The sequence below is a fragment of the Sylvia atricapilla genome, chromosome 1 (genome assembly GCF_009819655.1).
Source record: "Sylvia atricapilla isolate bSylAtr1 chromosome 1, bSylAtr1.pri, whole genome shotgun sequence".
NCBI lineage: Eukaryota > Metazoa > Chordata > Aves > Passeriformes > Sylviidae > Sylvia > Sylvia atricapilla.
In genome coordinates, this window is record NC_089140.1 from 130,430,404 (window position 1) to 130,451,817 (window position 21,414).

At 38.6% G+C, this 21,414-nt stretch overlaps 1 protein-coding gene across 1 annotated transcript in view; it reads left to right on the forward strand.

Annotated features, from left to right (window-relative positions):
- The window catches only part of CPQ (carboxypeptidase Q), a 131,649-nt gene that overhangs the window by 79,587 nt on the left and 30,648 nt on the right, over window positions 1-21,414 (forward strand). The window contains exon 5 of the mRNA XM_066334063.1: window positions 11,163-11,254. Within this exon, the coding sequence (XP_066190160.1) occupies window positions 11,163-11,254 (92 nt within the window). The remainder of the gene's footprint in view (window positions 1-11,162; window positions 11,255-21,414) is intronic.

A 21,414-nucleotide genomic window follows, 5' to 3' on the forward strand; every position in this document is an offset into this window, starting at 1 on the left:
AATGAAGTTCAATGAACACAAAGGAAAGAGAAACATGAATTAAATTATTGAAGCTTGCATATGCCACTAATAACCAAGACCTATGGTAAGCTGCCTCATGGCTGATGATGGCTTAAGAAAGGATGAACTGGAAATGTTTCTGCAGAAGTTGTTTATGTGATGAAACATGAACATTTCAGCTTGTTATTAGTCCTTATTCCTTTTACTGGGAATAAAGACATTTTTAGAGTTGCTGAGGCAGTTTGTGAACTGGTCTGAACTGGTAAACTCCCTTTCCTTCAGGGTATCCAAGGCTTTTGTGATTAGATGAGGATTTCTGATGCATAAGAAATTACCCTTCTACACTTGCAGGCACAGTGTCCGTGGCAGTAAACTTGTGCAATGTGCAGTTTGTCTTCTGCAATGTCTGGCAGCTGCTGCCCTGCCCAGCTCTCTGCAGGTTTTAATCTTTTGATCTATTTTAACTAATTTTGATGAAGGCATTAAAGTATTTACAATAGAAAGTTTGGATATACATTTCAAATAGGTGACTGGGGGGAGCTGGGCAAGTGCATTTGAGTCCCACTTGAGGAGACGTAGGAAGAAGACACTTTTATTCTTTCCTTAAAGATGGCAAACACCTGGTTACCAGAACATGTGTAACATTGTGGTAATCACCAGTCTCTTTCCTTTTAATCTGTCTGCAAACTCTTTGTGATGGATTGCAAATATCTCCATGGTAGTATTGAGAGTGTTATTTGGGGTAATTAAGAGATGATGGGAAGACACTGAAGGTGTTTTAGAGAGGAAAGGCTAACAGCTGAGGGAATCCACGGGGTGTTGCATGACCTGTAATGTGGTGTGATGAGGGCCTTTGGAAGCTGTAGGACACAGCGCTCAAGCAAGTTGTGGTTTTCTAGTTTAACAGAACAGCAGCTGTGTTGCTAATTACAGCCTAGAAATCTCAAGCCCAAATTGTTTTCAGGTTGCATTTGTAATTCTAAATTTTTTTTTTTTTTTTGTTAGTTTATGTGCAAAAAAGTGCATCTCTGGATCTGATCAATGTCATTTGCCTCAGCATTTTCATGTTGGTCCAGTCAGTGCTCTGGTGTCATTTGAAACACAGCTTCTCATGTCCCCTCTCTCACACAAGATTTACAAAAGAAGCTGCTTTTCCAGGTGAGATGAAAGACTAGGTAAGCAGCTACCCATACATCACCATAAGATCCCACAAACTTTATTTTGCTGCCATATTTTGTCTTTGGTTGGACATTTTGCAGGACTTGATCCTGCTGTGGATGTTGGAAGTCATTTTCTGTGAAGGAGATATTTGTGCTCCTTTCCCAGCCTTTCAAGCCTGCAGCTGTTCTTGCTCAGGAGTCATACTTGTGTACAGGCTATTTGAGCAAGAAGCAGCTAGTATGTTCCAATGGTTTCAGAGCTTTAGCCAGTGCTGCCTCTTTGCTCCTAATCCAGCTGTGCTCCCAATCCAGCTGTGCTCCCACATTGCTTGGCTGAGGGGCATTTCCCAGCTGAGGCTGCAGATGTTCTGCCCTCCTCCAGTCCTGCCAAAGCCACCTCACACTCTAGCGCTGGAAATGTGGGCCCTTCATCCCTAAAGGGGACTTGAAGGAACTGAGTAATGACAATAATAGAGAAAGGTCTTTAGAAAGTGGTTGTATGGCAGTGTCAGGTTTCCAAACATAGTATTTTAAGTCTCCTAACCTCAGTAGGGAGCCTACTGGAGTTAGAAATCCGGTTGTTTTTGATGGATGAATTTCTTCTGAAAAACTTAAAAAATGATAACTGTTATGTCTCTTTTTAATTAAAACATGTGGAACCAATTATTTTCCTGTTGAGAAGAGAAACTGACAGGGTACGTTACTTGACACTATAGTCTACTTTCTATTCAGAGTCCCATCTCTGCTAGCATAGGAGGAATCAAACAGTCAGCAGTTTCTTTGTTCACATCCCACGTTTCTTTCAGCAACATTTACCCACAAGCTGTCTTTCCTTGTTCAAGAAATGTGCTTTCTAGCTTCTCTTGGCTGTGTTTGGGTCTCTCTTGCTTCATTGTTAGGCAGCTCTTGATGCCCTGCCAGGCCCAGAGGTATATACCTAGATCCATGAGCTCCTGCTCAGTCTGGGGACATCTTCAGAAGTCAATGGCTGAGCTGTGAATTTGTCAAATGACAAACTTTTCCTCTTTCTCCTCAATTGCTTGAACTGCAGCCAGTGTAAGGTGTTGCCAGTAAATGCTATCTGAACCCCTGCTTCTGCTGAAGTAGCTGGTGCAGATTCCAGGAAAGGCGACACTCCAAAGACCACTGCAGTGGTGGGTTGTGATGCAGAGTGAAGAGTTTTCCCTGCTTGTGCTGTTGTGTTGTGCACTGAGCCCACGTTCAGTCATGTCTGCATGCTGCCTTAGACCAGGAGGTCTCCTGCTTGGACTGTGCCTCCAAGTGCCTCTGACAGTCCTTTTCTTCCATGTAAGAAAGCATTTGCTGTGGGGGGCTGCCAGAGCCAGTGAATACCAGCAGTCCAGTGGATGAACAGGGAACATTTTCCTTTCACACCCAAAGTAGGATGGTGACGCCATTGCTGCTGGAGTAGCTTGATGAAGGAAGAGTGATTGTTGACAAAATCTAAAGCCAGTCATCACACCTTACACACAGCCTTCCTGCATTCCTAGACAATGATGAAACATGAAAAAGGGAGAACTGTATGGTGATAGATGATATGTGCCGTTTCTCCTCTTTGTCTATTTGCCAGCATTAAGCTGAACTGGGGTTTCATAAATCACCCTTCTTATAGATGTAGACATGGATCTGGCACAACCAAATTATTGTTTCATAGGAAAAAGACACAGAAAACTACAGAAATGTTTTTAAAACAATGCATGTAAGAATTTTAAGATACTAACTGAGTTCTTATTACTCATAAGGAGTTGATTAGACAGTTTTTTCCCCCTTAAACTTATTTAAAATTGAAATTTTAACTCTCATCTGAATTATACCCATGACTAATGTAACTGGAAAACCATTAGACAGATTTTTATGCAGTTCACTGTAGTCTTTGTATGAAGTTACATTTCTCCAGTCCAAATTCACTGGCTAATATATGAGAACTAAAGATATGTTTTATTAAAAACATGATCACCAGAGTAATTCCTTTTCTGCTAGTTTAATTGAAGTCATATAAATGCAATTTTAACATGCTTGCAAAATATTTTGTTAAACATTTTTCTGAATTGCTTGTGATAGTGTACTTGTTTGCTGTCTAGGAGATATGTTGTGAAACATAATTAAATGACTACTCTTGCAGTTTCTGGTTTTCTTATTTAATCAAATATGCCTGATATTAACTTCTTGTTCTTACATTCTTTTCACTTTCCCTAAGCTGAGTATTTTATTCTGACCTTCGTGTTTTCAATTCTATTAAATCCACTTGGTATGAAATATCTGCGTATGCTGTTACACTACAAATGCATTTATTCCTTCATTCTAACATTTGGTTGAATGCATATTTAGCAAGTACTTAAATCTTCAATTTTCATACTGTGTTGACATAGCAGAGGGGTGACTGCAAACATAAAAGGTTGCTAATCTGGTGGTAAATTTAGATATACAGCCCTCCATAGCAATTTTGCCCTCTGTCTTGTGGACTGCTGCTTCTCTGCAAGCTTTAATTCACCCAGAAAATTCAAGAAAAAAATCTGAGCTTTGATTATCTATAAAAATTTTAAAAACCTGACAATGCTAGCTGTTATCTGTTATTGTTGGGTTTTTTCTTTTTTCCAAATCTCTAACATGGTTGACATGGTGAAGTGCTGAAATCCTTCACAAATGAAGTAAGGGGCATCTTGTCCTTACTGTCTTTTTTTTTTTAAGGTATAAATTTTCAGTATGGAGACAGAAGTGTGCCTGCTTCATTTTCTGACTCATCAGCTTTCAGAATAGTCTAACAGATTTGTTTTTCTAATCCAAAGAGCGGGGCAGCAGAGGCAGAATACAGACCCACGTCTCATTAAGATTGAACCATGTCTGATATTTGTAAGCCCAGAGTGTGTGGGAGTGGGCCCCACACTGCCTTTTCTGCTCCGCAGTTTGATGAGATCACAAATACCCTTAAGGAAGAGTGTGTTTCTGAAAAGAAATAAGGTGTGCTTTAAATGGGGACAATGTCTTACTCCTTTTGTGGGACTTGGAGAACACGTTGACAGGACCAGAGCAAAGCATGGCGTGGAGGAGTTCTTTGAGTTCTTTTGACTCTGAGCTTTGCTTTTTTACACAGGCAAGTTTGTGTTCCCTTTTCTTCTCATTTTTTCCGCCCTCTTTTGTTTGGTGCACATGACTTGTAATGACTTCATGACACTACATGAACCAGTTCGTTGTTTCAAACCCCATGTGCAGACAAGGACATTTGGCAGTACTTCTCATCTGAAATGCCCCTGAGCTGTGCTGCCAGGTGGCAGGAAGGTGTCCACAGAGAAACCTTCCCTCTGGCACTGTTGCTGCCTGACTTGCAGCCCAGAAGCATCAGGCTCTGGGCTTGGCTTCCCTCTTCTCTCTCTCACCTCCCCAGTCAAAAGGCTTAATCCATGTTATTTTTAGTTACTAGAGTTGCAAATCATTCACAGATTTCCCCTCCAGTCTTGTATACCCAGCTCCTTGACATTTCCTCTTGGATATTGCATTGCTTTTTAAAAATGAATCTATCTTAAACTGCTCACATTTCCCTTCTCCACTCTTCTGTAAATCTGCCCTTCTGTCATAAGATCATCAGCCCCCTTAAAACCAGGAAAAGAAAATTGCTTTTGTAATCTCAGTGTCTTGCTGCACTGCTGTCAAGGCTGCTGCTGCTCTGCAAATCCAGTCCTTTGCTAGACTGGCTCAGCTTGGGCACTGCTGTGCCCCTGTGCCCTCTTTGAAGGGCCTGTCCAAAGAGCTGCTCACAGTCTGTGCCAGTGGCAGAGTCATGTCCTATAAACCCCCAAAACATGTTTCCGAGCAGCCTGACAGCCCCAGGGGAGACTGAGCTGCAGCCCCCGGCTTGGCTCATCACTCCATTTGGATTTCCCTCTCCCCAGCCCCAGACCTGACCATTTTCTGTCTTCTTTCTGCAGTGCTTCATCTCTTCTGCTCCAGACTTCATCTCTCTTTACACTCACGGTTTTACTTGCTTCCCACTGCTATTTTTTGCAGTGCTTTGTCCTCAGTGCCGCAAAAAGAAGCTATCAACAGGCAAAAATCAAGGAGATTGCACTGCATTAGACTGATTTAAGAAGAAAAGATAGTTTCTGAAGCCAAAAGCTGTTTGCAATGTCTAATTTGAGCTTCACTAGAGAATTAGAAATATATTATAATCAAGGTTTAAGTAGTACTGAAAGGTTTTTTTTCAGCTGTTCTTTCCCTTATTTTTGGACGCTTTTAACTTTGAAGCTTTTAACTTTGAAGCTCTATGAAGAGGGACTAGAGGGTGAGACCTGGCAATGTGCACCTGTAGCCCTGAAAGCTAAATGTGTCCTGGGCAGCATCCAAAACAACGTGGCCAGCAGGGTGAGAGAGGGGATTCTGCCTCTCTGGCCTCCCCTGGTGAGACCCCACCTGTGCTGCATCCAGTTCTGAGGACCCCAGCATAAGGAAGGGTGTGTACCTGCTGGGGTGAGTGCAGAGGAGGGCCATGAAGATGATTACAAGGATAGAGCCTCTCTCCTGTGAGGAAAGGCTGAGGGAACTACAATTGTTCAGCCTGGAGTAGAGAAGGCTTAGGGATGACCTGACTGTGGCCTTCCAAGTACCTGAGGGAAGCCTACAAGAAAGAAGAGGAGAGTCTATTTAGAAGAACATGTAAAGACAGGGCAAGGGGCAATGGCCTCAAACTTAAAGAGAAGAGGTTTAGATTAGGTATTTGGAAGGAATACAAATTCCTTGGATGAGGTGGTGAGGATGTTGAGACGCTGGCACAGGTTGGCAGAGAAGCTGCAGATGCCCCATCTCTACAGGTGTTTAAGGCCAGGCTGGATGGAGCTCTGAGCAACCTGACCTAGTGAAATGTCCCTGCCCACAGCAGGAACATTGGAACTAGTTCTCTAGGGTTCTTGCCATACCAAACCACTCTATGATTTTCTCTGTGAAATCATTATTTGTCACTGAATTAAAAAAACCCCAACAATTTCTTCTTAAATAAATGAGTACACAGGCACTTTTCTGCACAAGTAGTGAGATCATTTGTCTAAACCATAGAGGGCTGTTTCCAACAAGTAAAACCCCAAGTCCTTCTGGCCTAGAATGGAGATTTCTTCTAGGTCTTCAGAAGAAAAGTTCAATTAACTGTGTTATTACTATCATCCTTTGATTACAGTTTATTTCTGTATGTATATTCTTAGAAATTAGGCAGGGAAACAAGTTGCTAGCAGTAAGAGCTTTCTCTCTTCCTTGCCCATACCACAGGATACATAAATTAGGTATTAGCAGATTGTACCATTGTTTTTGATAATGAGTTATTATCTTCTTTAGCAAAATGTGGAGTATTTGTTTTATTTTTATTCTATGCTGTGGCAGAAGTTTTGGAAATTCCAGGTATTTTATAAGAAATGCATGCATGATAGAATTATCCCAGCTAATGGCACACAGTAAATCCCCTATGTCTAATCAGCTCCAAACTTGAAAAAGTTAGGGAGTGTAATAAGAATTTAAAGAATTTCAGCAACATAATTATGTATCTTGATACTTTTTTGTATAAATACTTATAAATATTTTTGTATAAATACCTTTTAAAGGAATTCCAAGCCACAGGGTAACAATGCAAAAAAGGTCATAGCTTATGTATGTTCAGTGCAGCAGAGGACAATACTTGAGGATAATATATCTGTATATACCTCTCCCTATTAGCTTCTACAGCAAACACATTAGTGACTTAGGGAGTATTAGAAGTAAGAGAACATAGAGTAACATAGTTTGGGTTGAAAAATGTCATTAAAGGTCACTTAGTCCAACCCCCCTGTAATGAGCAGGAACTGCTTCAATTTGATCAGGTTGCTCAGAGCCCTGTCGCATCTGACCTTGAATTTCTCCAGGGATGGGGCATCCACAATCTCTCTGGGCAACCTGTGACAGTGTTTCACCTCCCTCACTGTAAAAAGCATCTTCCTTAAATCTAATCTGTTGAGTTTGAAACCATTGCTGGTTTTAAACAGGCCCTGCTAAGAAGTCTGTCCCCATTTCTTGTTGATTCTTTTCAGTTACTGGAAGGCTCCTCTAAGGTCTTCCTGGAGCCTTCTCTTGTCTCAGCCTTTCCTCGTAGGAGAGAAGCTCCATCCATCTGATCGGCTTTGTGACTCTCCCCTGGAGCTGCTCAAACATGTCCATGTTCTGTGCTGAGGACTTCAGAGCTGGATGCAGTACTCCAGGTGGGGTCCCAGCAGGGGAAGTAGAGAGGCAGTGCAATTTATTCTACTTTGTGCTCAGATCAAGGCTTTTCTAGATCAGTTATGCAGGGTCTTAGGAATGCATTACTTCCTTGTTTTGCTTTGCTTGTGTGTACAGCTTTTGCTTTCCCTATTAAAGTCTCTTTATCTCAACACACAGTTTTTTTAGCTTTTATCCTCCTGATTTTCTCCCTTTTCCCATTGGTGGGGAGTGAGTAAGCAGCTGTGAGGGGCTTGGCTGCCAGCTAAGGTTAAACCTTGACACCTGTTAATCTACTCACCTCCATTTGCAGTTCGCTTGTATGCCTCATAGAAGCTGAACAGCTATTTGATTTGCTTGTGTGTACCCAGTGCCTTCACTTACAGGGAAACTATCTATTTTTACAAAGGTGGAATGCTTTTTATGTTTTTGTAAGCTGCTCAGTCTTAAAATGACATTGAATAAGCCTGTAAGCCATCTACATACTTTCTTCTTAGAAAGTACTTTATCTCTGCCATCCTCCCATCAGTAAGGATTTATGTTTATATAGTAGAAAAGAGTTACTGAAGGAAATTTTGTGTTTATAGTACTGATCTCTATTTTGATTTAAAAAAGATGGTTCAAGTTTTCCTTCCTGACTTGTAAGCTGTATTGAGAGTGAAGTGGGTTTATTTTTTTGCTTTACATGTGACAGGCCATTATGATTTGCCTCTGCATGTACCAAACAATACATTTCAGTTTTGCTGTGTGGGATTATCTCAATTCCATCAAGTGTGAACAAGACATGTAGGACAAAAAATTCAGGTCTTGCTGCTGTTATCTAGGAACATGAGCAATCTATGATGAATGAAAAGAAACAGAAAATAGGATCAGTAAGACCTGCACATTGGTATGACTGAAGTGTTTGTGGTACCCAAGGAGCAGGAAGGGATAGCAGCCACTCCATCACAGAGGGAGTGTAATAGAGCAGGTGTCCTGCTGTGCTTGCTGCAGATGTATCCTTAGTCTTAGATCGACCATATCGGTGTTTTTATTTCGTTCTTTAACTTGTGAGTCCACATGCCCATAGTATTTTTTATGCTTGAGATAAACCGTAAGAATATAGAGGCTGATTCTCAAAATGCACCTTTGTGATAAACTATGATTTTATTTCAGCTAAGGGCAAGATAGAAGGGAGAAAAAGAAAGATAATACATTTTTCTAAAATGTCAGAGATTTAGAAATTCATCTAAAGGTTTTTTTCTTCTGATAGCCTCTTTATTTTTAATTCTATGTAATATGTCATTTATTTAGATAGTGAGGAAAGAGGCTAAATTTTATTTGTGTAACAGTTTTCCTTCATTTTAAAATTGCCTACCCACCCCTCTATACATTGTGCCCATCATAAAACATAGTTTTCTAGCCCAACTGCTATTTTATTATGTCTTTTCAATACATAGTTGGGCAGTGATCTGGATGACTTCTGATTTTGTGAAGATGATACCTTGCTTAGGAACCAGTAGTTTTTAAGAAGCAAACCAAAATAGTTAAAATTATTTTTAAAAACTTTTGTAACTTGAATACAGTCCTTTATTTTTTTTCCTAACGAAAACATGCATTGAGAATATTCTTAGCAATTTTACTTCTGAATCTTGGATTTATTTGCTATTCTTTGGTCAGATTAGCTCTGTTTTTAATTACAGGTAGATAAATACTTATCGCTTTCAGATTAAGATAATGGGGAAATTAAATTTTCCTCTATAGATTTTTTTTGGATTTGAAATAACTGCCTCCATAGCTTATATATTTTTATTTTTTAAAGTTGCCCATTTAATTTCATTAGAACACACAAATTAATTTGCTGACAGGAGTCTATGAGATGAGAAGAGCTGATACACCATGTTCTGGACTGGAAAGACCAAAGCTCAGCAGGGCTTTTTTATTTCCCCAGCTTCAATGGACAGGTGCAATGATGGGCAAGGGAGGGGGCCATAAGAATCTCAGATGTCTTTTCCACACATGAACTGAGATCATCTCAGGCTCCTAGAGAGCAGGAGCTGAGGTTACAGCCCATCTGAGCCAGCCTTGAGGACCTCCTGATCACTGGCCAAGTCCCCCTTAGGGCAGCAGTGGCAGACTAAAGCAGCTTGATTTTTGCCTGGGAGCAGCCAGAAGATGCTGCTTCCCTATCTTAAGCATTTCCTACCAAAGCTACTCTCACAGGCTTGGTGTGGTGGGCTTCACTTTGCATTTTGTGATATGACAAATAAACCTCTTTTTTCCACTTAACTGCTGCTGGAACCATACTACAGCACTGGCCTCTATGTTTTATACCACCACTTTTTCTTGTTTACAGCCACCTCTTCTAACCAAGCTGCTGACACATTTGCAGTTATTTTGGGCTTAAATCGTTCTGACTTCAAACCAATAGCTATTTTATTATCTCAATTTTGCCTCATAAGTAATCTGACTAATTTAAAAAGCAAAGGAGGCTGATCATTTACTGCTGTGATTTAGGAGAGTAGAGAGGTGTGCAGGTCTTTAAAGTAATGAAGTTTGACAACCTTTCTGTTTACAGTCAACAGATCAACATTCAGAAAATATATCTTTAAACTTGTTTGCATTTTTTACGAAATACTGGAAAATCCAAGATCTTTTGTTCAGATTTGGGGTATTCCTTCTATATTCTGCCTTCAGTTCTGAGGATTGCTAGCATATAGTTTCAAGAAAGTAATCTTCAGATCATATTCATTGTGTCAAAAGAAAAAAATTAATGAAGGTCAAGTCTATTGGCAGTCTTCATCCATTTCAGTTAGGAAATGAAATAAGTTTTGACAGTGATACTGATATTATTTCTCCTCAGCACAAAAGTGTGTGTGGTACTTTATGTTTTATCAGTTGTGATAATCTCCTCATGTTTTTCTCTTTATTTTTTTTCCTCTAATATAATTAGCATTCGACTGCACAGAGAACAGTTTTTTCTTTATCTGTTTGCTCTTCCATGCTCTCAAGTTTCTCTCAATGTATTAATTTATGAATAGAAGCAACCAAATAAATAGAAGGAAACAACTTCTGTCTGATCAGTTCTGCCATGGCAAAAATGGTTTCAAAATTTATCTGAGAACTTATCTTTCTGATTGAGCTGCCATAGCAGAATAGAAAATGGCTTCATGTTTGCTTTGTTTCAGAAAGTCGTGCACATATTAAGCAGCTGACTCTTTCAGATTCCAAAGTACAGATTGTTGCTTTTCATTTCTCTGATAAAAAGCAAAATAATATTACATAGCCCCTTCAGTTCTTGAAATGGATAAACATTTCTCATAAAAATCCAGTAGCTCATTTTCAATTAATTGTAATAAATTAACCATGACAAAGCAATGTTAGTTTTCATGAAAATTTGATTTGGCTCTGCTACGAAGCGGATGTGTATTACTTATGGCAGACCACCACAATGACAGAACACATGTTTCAGAAATCTATCAAGGTAATTACTTTCTGGTGTATTTTCAGATACTTTCAGTATGTCCCCAAAATGTGCTTCTCTTGTGCTACTGCAGCTAGTAGCAGCACCTCAAGTGCCCACTTCTTCCTCATGTGGGCTCTCTCCCCACACCCCAGTCTTTCTCCCTAAACAAGAAAAAAGTATTCTAGATAGAAAAACCTACACTTGATATAGGTTGTGTTTGGTTTGTGGAAATACAGGCTTTTCATCCATTGAAGGCTGGAGACCAATGCAAAAATGCTTAAAATATATCCATATTTAATATTAAAAACAATATTAAAACTGTGTTGTAGGTCTTCGTCCAAAAAGGACACTGCGCTTGGTGCTGTGGACAGGAGAGGAGCAAGGAGGAGTAGGTGCCAAGCAATACTATCAGTTGCACAAGGTAAACATGTCTTTTCACCATTTTCTTGACAGCACTTTTCTCCCCAGTCTTATGACTTGACTGCTATTTTTGTCAAGATGTTCAGCTTAATATCTAACTAAAACCAGTGATTCCAGTTCTGCCTGAAAGTATATTTTCTGTGTTTAATCATAAATGTAAACCTAATTTTACATTTAAGAGTAAGCAATGCAACCACACGTGTGTGTGTTCTGCTTGACCTAAGATATTCTGTCACAAAAGTGTTCTGAAACAGGTATTTCATGATGATATCTGCCATAGCTTTCAAACATAGCTAGCCTTCTGAGAATGAATGATGAATGGTCCACATATGTTTGCAATATAAATAAATTTTGTTTGCCTTATATATTTCTGCTTCGTTGCATTTTCCCATAATATTTTACAATGAAAAACACAAAATAATAGAAAGATAAATATTTGCTATCTTATCTTGATAGTGTGTAGTCTAAAATGTACTTTGCCAATTGTTAGTTTTGTGGGATCTGGAACATCCTAAAAGGTTGATTTCTGGTGTGGCAAAGAACACACAAACTCAATGACTTATGGCTATGAGGATAAAAATATAACATATATCTCTCCTGCCAACAACTACCATTTTAAAATATATCATGAGATAAAAGGCAGTTACCAAAACTATTTTGGAGGTAAGTATTTGGAATATGTGTGTGTGTTTGGGGTTTTTCTTTCTACAGAAAAATCATGCTGTACCTGTATAACTATTCTAAAGTAATCTTTTATTCTTTTCCCTAATTAAGCATTATAACTCTTAACAATGGTTAATACGTACAAGGCAGAGACAAAGTGAATGCAAGTGTGCCTAGGAAGTTAGCTGCTCTACAACAGCATGAAAGCAGATTTACAAACAATCCTTAAGAGCATTTGTTAATGCTAAGCAACCTATCAGAGCAAACAAATGTTCTGATATTCACTTTGAATTGAATTCATTGTGATGAACCGAATTAGATCAACTTGCATCTGCTATAGAGTTGGAAGAGACAGGTTTAGAGCATTTAGAGTTTTCTGATTAATTGATGAACAATCAAATATTTCCTAATAACTGGTTTCATATTGCTAAGAAGTGTATTTAACTACTTATGTGTAAAGTTGTACCTCCTTGTATTTCCAAATTATAGAGGTAACTCAGCTCTGTCATTTATTTGGAAGAGGTACCCAAGAGCTCGCTTTGTCAGCTTCAGTGAGGTCACAAGTTGCAGTTTAGTACTTGTTAAGGACTCTGGATTTACCACTGGTAATCTGATATTCAGCAGGATTAGACTAGAATAAAATATTCTGGCATAAGTAGCCCATGAAAAAAGATGCTTCTTATGTACAGAATCACATTTTGGTGGAGCTGGAAGGATACTCTAATACACACCACTCATCAGAAATGTATCTGAAGATTTACCTCTGTAGATGTCCATGTTGGACAGCAAGATCCATCCTATGGTGGTGATATCAGCAACACATTAAATTGTCTCATATATGTCTCATCTTTTGCCAAAATGGTTTTGTTTCACTGTTGTCTCAAAGATTTCTATTCTGAAATAATATCAAAAAGCAGAACAAAGTATCAAATAGGAAAATCTGAAGTTGGCTCGGTGTTGTTTGCAAGATATTTGGTTACTTTGCTTTTAAAAAAGTTGAGACAAATACGTCTCAGTTCTTGCTCTGCTGGTGAGATTCCATCTGGATGTTGTGCTCTGCAAAGAAAGCCCTGTCTGACTTAACAGTTTGTAATTTACATGGAGAATTTAAGCAGAAATGACATCCGTCTGTTGTTTGTTGTTCTTGTTTCCCCCCTGCCATGTGATCCGGCATAATTATAAATCGATTTGACTATAGGATGTTGCATTACTCATAATAATGAAATAAAGTTGATTAATACTGTACATTAAATTTAGCATGAAAAATAACTTAACCTTTTAATGATTTACTTGCTTAAATTTCTGCCAATTAGGATAGTATGGCACACACATTGCTTGCTGATGGTAATGAGTACAAGTTAAGTAAGAGTGGTATTTAAAGATGCCTTGTAAAATGAAAGACAGCCTGTATGACTCATCTACATGGCTGGACTTATGAGTTTAGTTCACTACAAACAAGTAGAAATATGAATGCAGTAATTCAGCACAGGCAGACTTGGATTTCCTTGACATTGTAAATTATCTCCTCATGTCAGTGAAAATGTGGCAAGGGAGAAGAAATGAAGACAATATAGTACTGGACAAGTACAGATGCTCTTATTTTTGTCACATATTTATTATTTCTTTCAATTTAAGTTCAGGCCCTTCTTCCTCATCCATCATTGTAGGTTGTCACTGCTAGAAAGTGGATAAGTTACTGCAGAAATAACTGAGATAGCAGCATAGTGGTTTTATGATGGTGCCAATAATTAACACATATCCCTGTGTAATAACATTATTTATAACACTCAGGTTTTTCCCTAGATCCCAGTATTATCATTTCTGATTATTAAAGCTAGTGATAGGGTATATTAGCTGTTCAGAGCTGTATGAGTACGTAAGAGCTGCCATATTTGGTGATCAAAAGTTCTAGTGCTCTAGACAGTCCAGTGCTGTCTCCTGTTCCTGATAGCATCCAGTAAATATGTGCTTAGGAAAAGCGTATTTGCCTGACTGCAGTCAGGTGAAGCTCAGACAAACACGTTACTTGCACAACCATGCTTTCAGTTTATCAAATATTTTTCTGGAGAGCGTCATATGGTCCTTGTCCACTGTTTTCTTTGCATGATTTTAGTAAGCCTTTTCCAAGAGTTGAAAGTCCTGTATATATATTCCAGAAGTTTCAGTGCCTCCATTAATGCAAGGGTACCTGCCACCCATCAGAGCATCACAGAGCACCTCGGTTTGGCCAGGGTGTAGAAGCCTCTCAGGGGAATTACCCTTTATTTCCCCAGCACTTCTGCTTTTAGCCAATAATTAGATTTAATCTGAGACTAGAAAAAAAGTAGATTTTCCTTTACATTAAAGATCCTTATCTTGATAAAGAGCAGTGAAAATAAAGGATTTAAGTGCAAATCAGACTGCAGAGCTTGGAGTCTGGCACTTTGTCTGAAGTCTTCTTGCAGTGCTTACTGTGGTGCTACTCAATTGCTGAGTAGGGCTCTTATGTACAGACAATACAGTAAATAACTTCAGAATCATGAAACGTTGCAACACCACTTTCTTATACAAGTAAAATCAAAGAACTAGAGGAACATAATTCTAGAAGGCCTCATGATGCAACTCTTCAGTACAGATTCTGCTACAACCTTTACCAATAATACCTGAGGGCCCTCAGCCAGGGTTAATTTTTTTGTGTTTACTCTTATGTTGTCGTAATGAAGGGAGAAAAAAAATATATGTAATGAAGTGTCTGTCCTCCTTTTCATTGCTTTGGACTAGATTCTGTGAAAGGTCTGTGTACCATGAAACAAGATTACAGTTATTTACCCAGCTGAATTAAGGGAGTATGAATGACTGATAATATTTATTTTGGAATAGAAGTATTGCATACAATCTCTTGGGAAAGCAAATGCATTTTGTAATGAGAAGACTAAGAGATCCTAGGCCACTTTAAAATTTACTTTAGTAACTTGGTTGTGATCACTGGAGACATTAATATGTTTTGAATTCAATTCAAAACCCATTACAGAAGGCATTCTCAGTATTTCTGCATGTTGGCATTCTTATCTTAATGATATTTACAGTATTTACCTCGATTTCTGGTACTTAATTTTTTTTGTAAAAGTTTAAAAAAGTTTAGTAAAAGTTTAAAAAATATCAAACACCAGTGTTTACTATGGTTTCTTTTTTGTGTTATTACTGAGATCCAGTATTTTGCTCGAACTATGTCTGCATGGAAAGAGTAAAAAGTACTTTCTGAAATACTGACATGTCTTTCTTGCTAGTTTCAGTACTCTTTGTTGATGCTTACATAAGATTTCCACTGTGATTTACTAATGAGTTGCTTTCTCTAAGAAGCAAATATCAAAAAAATATCTTGTCACTTTCAGGTGAAATGATTCTTCTCCAGAAAATATTGTCTCCTCAAAACCATAGTTTTCAGAAGACTATATCCTGGCATACCAAGTACTCTGGTGAAATGTAAGACATGAATTTGTGTCTGATTTGAACCAAACATATAGAGGACTTTAATAGGGATTCTTTTATCCCAGAAAAATGTGTTGACCATTAGGCTTTTGACTTTCCTCAGGCAATACTCTCTGTAATCAAAAATCATGTCAAATTACTGCTGCCTTTTTTTTTTTTTTTTTTTTTTTTTTTTTTTTTTTTTAGGTCACTGATATACTGTTGATTCCTTTCATTGCAAAGGAAAAGAAATGCAGAAAGAGTGAAATGCCATTCGCACAACTACAGAAAGAAAGTAATCACACTGTGTTCTCCAGTATCACAACAGGCAGTAGCACCACTGATTGTATTAAGCATAGTAAAGATAGCATAGTTACCGAATTATCTTTTACACCAGTTCTAGGTCCATAGCAATTCCTAATTCTTAGTATTTAGAAATAAGCTTCCTTTTGAAAGCTGCACAGAAATTTTGCTAAAACACAAACCCAGGTTTATTCCTTACACTGCCTGAAGGATGGAAGACCCCAAGTCAGTCATGGACTGATTTGTGTCTCCTGGATATCTAGTCTTCATTCCATGTAGATAAAATTTGTACATGTCTAGTGTTAGAAAACTTTTCTCTGTCCATCTTTATTTCTCTCAAGCCAATAGCAGAGGTGCCTGTTAAATCTGGTGGAGACATCTTGTGAGGATTACTGCTTCCAGAGCATGCTTCAGGCAGATTCACCTATCCGCAGGTGCTTGGTCCATTGGAATGTTCAGCTGTAAGAAAGTTGGCTTCCTTCTATCAAAACTCTTTGCAGCTGTGTAGAAAATTATGTAAGTGCTGTGATAATTTCTAAGGTGTTGCAAATTTGTTTTCACTTATCTTTTGTTGAAAGTTGCAGAAATACTCCTTAGCTTCCTGAAAGAGTAAACATAATCTTTGTTTGAAAGATGTAAACCACAATTTATAATTTTGGCTTGCTGCATATTTTCTAGTGAAAACCTAAATCCTGTCAAAGAAGGACAGTGGTGGGATGGTCATTCAAAGCCATAGACATTGTTTTGATACCGTAGTATTTGAGCAGTAAAAAGTCGAAAGTTATGGAACGTTTTCCAGGAAGAGCATTTCTCTTTTATATGCCCCTTGGTCAAAGAAAAGGCCTCCCAAGAGAAGACTTCAGGCATGCCTTACTTCATCTGCTGCCATGTTCAGAGCTGTCAGCTTTTTCTTGTCTATCATCCCAGGGAACTTACAACACCGAATGGTCACTCTGTGAGTGCTGGCAAATCACTGTAGAGGAAACAGTCACAGTATTGTACAAGGCAAGACGTAGCAATAGTATGCTTTTACTGAGTGAAGGATAGTAAGTACATGATCAAATTGCTCCGGGGCTGTTGAAGTTCCTGGGACTTTTGTCATTGGCTTCTCAGAGGTCAGAACTTGTAACTGTCCTACAGAACAAACCCCTGTACCTGCAGACTTTTTTACATACTGCTTTCCCATAAAACATGGCAGAAGAATATTTTATATTGTAACAAAAGGATGAGCCTTTTTCGTACCTTGTCATCTAGCAAAAATTGTGCTAATCTTCATCTTTACATCAGCTTTCTCCCATGTAATCATGGGATAATGTACATGTGTATATTATGTGAATAACTCATAGTGTTCCTGATTTTCCCTGTCTTCATTCAAAAAGAGTGTAAATGGTATGATCACACTTGTGACTGGTGGTTATTATATCTTGATGCTGGTGCACCTCTGCTTCCTAACAGCTGTGGTGGTGTTTTTTCTCTAGTTTCAATTTATGCTCTTTTGCTTCATTAAATTACCTTCATACTAAACAGCAACTCAAAATTACCCGGCATCATATTTATGTATTATTGAATACTTCAAGAATGTTATTTATTTTACTTATTTTTTTCTTTTCTTGCTGTCATATGCACATAGGTGTATCCAATGTTTTTCCTCAGCTTTCCTGTAGTCTTAGTTGCCAGCCTAACAAAGCTGGGTGCTGATTTAAACCAGCTTTTTAGTACAAATGGGATGACCATCACTTCCCTGTGAGTTCTACAACATTGTTGCCATGCTATACTTGTTTCCCAACTGCTCTGGGACAAATACTGGAATACAAGTGTTGTTGTTTTTTAAAGTTAAGTGTAAATCAATAACAGAAAGCTGAAAATTCAGTGTCAGATTAACAGATGTCCTTTATCACTGGAACAAATGAACCATTAGTCAAGGACAGTGCTTTGTCACTACAGACTAAAATATTTTTCCTGTAAAGTGGTGATTCTTCTCAGTGAAACAACAACAACAACAAAAACAAATGGTAAATGAGCTGTTGGACAAGTAATACTCTATTTTAAACAGCCCAAAAGTACTGAAGGCTTTTAGGATAGTTGGTCCCTGCATTAAGCTTTCAGGTATGTCCCTGCTTTGGCGGATAAGAGGGATTGCCATCAGTGACTCAATGGATTAGTCATGAGATTTTGCAGTCTAGTTTAAGATCTGGTAAGAATTAAAAATTGGGATTTTGACTGAATAAGTAGCTAATGTAAGGTATACCTGCTTGGGATTGCCAGTGTCTATCCTAGAAGGAAGATGTTAGCTACTAACAGAAGTACCAGTCATATGTATTACAAAGGTTTGTTTTCTCAATGGAAAGGGTTTACTATAATTACAGGCTAAACAACAGACCCCAGAGGGTGGGACAATAATCAGTGGCACAGGGTCTAGTGGAGGCCTGTCACTGGTGGTGTCCCCCAGGGTTCAATACTGGTCCCAGTATTGTTTAACTTTTTCTCCATAACTTGGCTGAAGGGGCAGAGGCCTCCTCAGGAAGTTCCCTGACAACACAAAGCTGGGAGGAGTGGCCAACACCTCAGAGTGCTGTGCAGCCCTTCAGAAGGACCTTGACGGGCTGGAGAGATGGGCAGAGAAGAACCATCTGAAATACAACAAAGGTGAATGCAGGGTCCTGCACCTGGGGAGGAGTGACCCCATGTACCAGTACAGGCTGGGAAGCAACTCACTGAAAAACAGCTCTGTGGAGAAGGACCGGAGAGACTGACAGACAACAAGCTGTCCATGAGCCAGCACTGTGCCCTTGGGGCCAAGAAGGCCAAAGGTATCCTGGGGTGCACTAGGATGAGCACTGGCAGCAGGTCCAGGGAGGTGATCCTGCCCCTCTATGCAGACCTGGTGAGGCCACCACTGGAGAACAGCATGCAGTTCTGAGCTCCACAGTACAAGAGAGATGTGGAGCTCCTGGAGCAGGTCCAACAGAGGGTGAAAAAGATGATAAGGTGAGAAGATGCTTAGAGAGAATCTCATCAATGTCTCTAAGTATCTGAAGAGAGGGTGTCAAGAGGATGGACCAGGCTCTTTCCAGTGGTGCCAAGCAATAGGACAAGAGGCAAAAGGCAGAAACTGATGTACAGTAAACTCCACCTGAACATGAGGAAGAACTTATTTACTTGTGCAGATGCAGTGGAACAGATTGCCTAGAGAGGCTGTGGAGTCTCTCTAACTGGAGATATTCGAGAACTGTCTGGACACAATCCTGTGCCCTGTGCTCTGGGATGGCCCTGCTTGAGCAGGAAGGCAGGACCAGATGATCCATTGTGGTCCTTTCCAACCTTATCCATTCTGTGATTCTGCGATTTCATGTTATCAGGTTTTTGCCTTAGAGATGACAAGTACTTATATTTTTAGTTTTGCTTAGCAGAGACAAACAATAGATTGTTTATAGAGAAAACAGAAATAAAAGGAATTAAAATTTTAAAATTGAAAATAGGAGAAGTATTGGTAAGGACTGTGCCTAATTGTGTATTCAATAAAAATAGCAAGCCAGTTTTCCCATGCAGTATTTATTGTACTGTTTCATTTAAAAATTCAATTGAAGAGCTAAAGATGACATAATAAAGAGAGATGACCTCCTCTGTGACCAAGTCATAAGAAAACAAAGGATAAAAATCTATTTTGATGTTCAGAGAATTAGGTAGCAGGTTACACAAAGAAGTTTTAATTTTCTGGTACATGCCAAGAAAAGTGACACAATATTAAGATGCAGCAGATGAGATTACTTTCTGAAAAAAATTACATACTGAGTTTAAAATGCTTATTTAAATGGTGCATTCACTAGGACAATGACTGAAGGAAAAAGCTGAGCCTGCAGTTATTTTCTAAAATCTTTCTGGTTTGTTTATTCCTTTGAATTAGTCAAGGGGACTGTATGCTCTCACCTCATTTTGTTGGTAGCAGTTATTCCTGCATCATAGATGGCAAATGATGACAAAGCATCTTCACTGTTTTTAAGCAGTATATTTTAAGCATGTTTTCCAGCATATGTTTCTCTCTGTGTGAGTAGAAATGCCAAGGTAGATGTAAATGGGAACAGTGAACCCAAACTAACTTACTTTAAGAGTGCAACTTTCAAATTTCATGGTGAGTAGTTTTATAAGCAATCCTATCTTCTAGTGGACCAAACAGGGAAAAAGATTTCTCAAGGGCATGCATTTCATCAAGTAGCTGTAACCTGTTTCGTTTTTGTTCCCCAGTGAAGTCAGTTTCTCTCCCTAGGGTGCTCTGTTTTCATGCCTCTCCAGCACGTTCTCAGAACTGAATAGCTTTCTTACAGAACAACAATATGGTGTAATGTATTGTGGGTGGTTTGTTTACTCAGTTTCATATTAAAAACACATGCAAACATTAATGTGAGAAAACACAGTTGAAGAGCACAGGAATTCTGCAGTAGTAGCAGTTTATGAAGTTCTTGAACATAGGGATTCTGTTGTTTTGAGTGATAAGTGAGATTTCTCTTAGGTGTCCATGTTGGTCCCATGCTCACTCTTCTCCTCACTTCACTGCCCTGTAAGTCCCTTCCCCTGGCTTATTGCTTCTCCTCATTTCAGTTGCTCTAAATATGGACAGAAATCCTGCTTTGGAAACTCAACCAAAGAAGCTGAGTACCATAGCTTCATATTTATGTAGAGCTCTCTATACTTAAGTTAGCTTTGACTGGCAGTTCAGCAGCAATTGAAATGTGTCTTGTCTATACTAAGTCTTCCACTTTGGGCATACGATAAAGAAGATTTACATTTTGAGACATTCTTTTTATTGTATCTGTGACATGGGAGCATCACTGGCCCCTTTTACCCTGCAGTGTGCTTTTCTTGGCCTGCGTCTCTCCCAATTTATTCAGATGGTCTGTGAATCGTGATTCATTTTGAGGCTCATGACCTCAGGACAGCTTTTGATGATAGGCCTAGACACCATATGTAGCTTGATTATTTATATTTAATCTTTTGTAAACTGAAGATGTTTTTCACTGTCTAAAAATGGGGATTGCAAATGAGGTGACAAGATTGGTTATTTGCACTTTGATTTCCACTAGTTAAATGGGTGAATAAATTTGTTATCTTAAGGTATTATAACATTTACAGTTTCCTTATCATGCAAAGATTTTATATTTAATTTTTTAACTACTAGATATATTTCTAAGTTAAAAGTAAATAGCTCTGCTCTGTTAGAATTGTTTCACTCAAAAGAAAAAAAGTTTGGGAAAGTGTTAAACAGTTCTTGGCAAATTCTTTAAAGGACATCTGAAAACTTACGTGAATTATTCACAGCCACCTGTAGTACATATTTGGGTTTATATACGGTAAAATGTAAAATAATTATTTACTGAATTGTAGGCTTATATATGCTGGTAATGACATGGATCTGTTAGTTGCTGCTATCACATATCCCTTGCAATGTTTTTCTTGTAATAAACAACCAAGGATAGCCATAAAATTCAGACATGAGATCTGGGCATAGGAGTAAAACCTGCAGTAAGTTCTCTTAGTCACACTCAAGACAGACTGAAGTATAGCTTTTTTCTGCCTGACATGACCATAAACTGTTTTTAAAAAATTACATGCTTCTCAAAAAAAATTAGATCCTCATTCAGGTAAAATCCCTGTGTATTTCATTCCAATTAGACTTTTGTAACTGAGCAATCTAAGCAAATACGCTAAGTAAATAAATTGCTAATTTCTGTTCTTTTAGCTTTAAAGATTCTT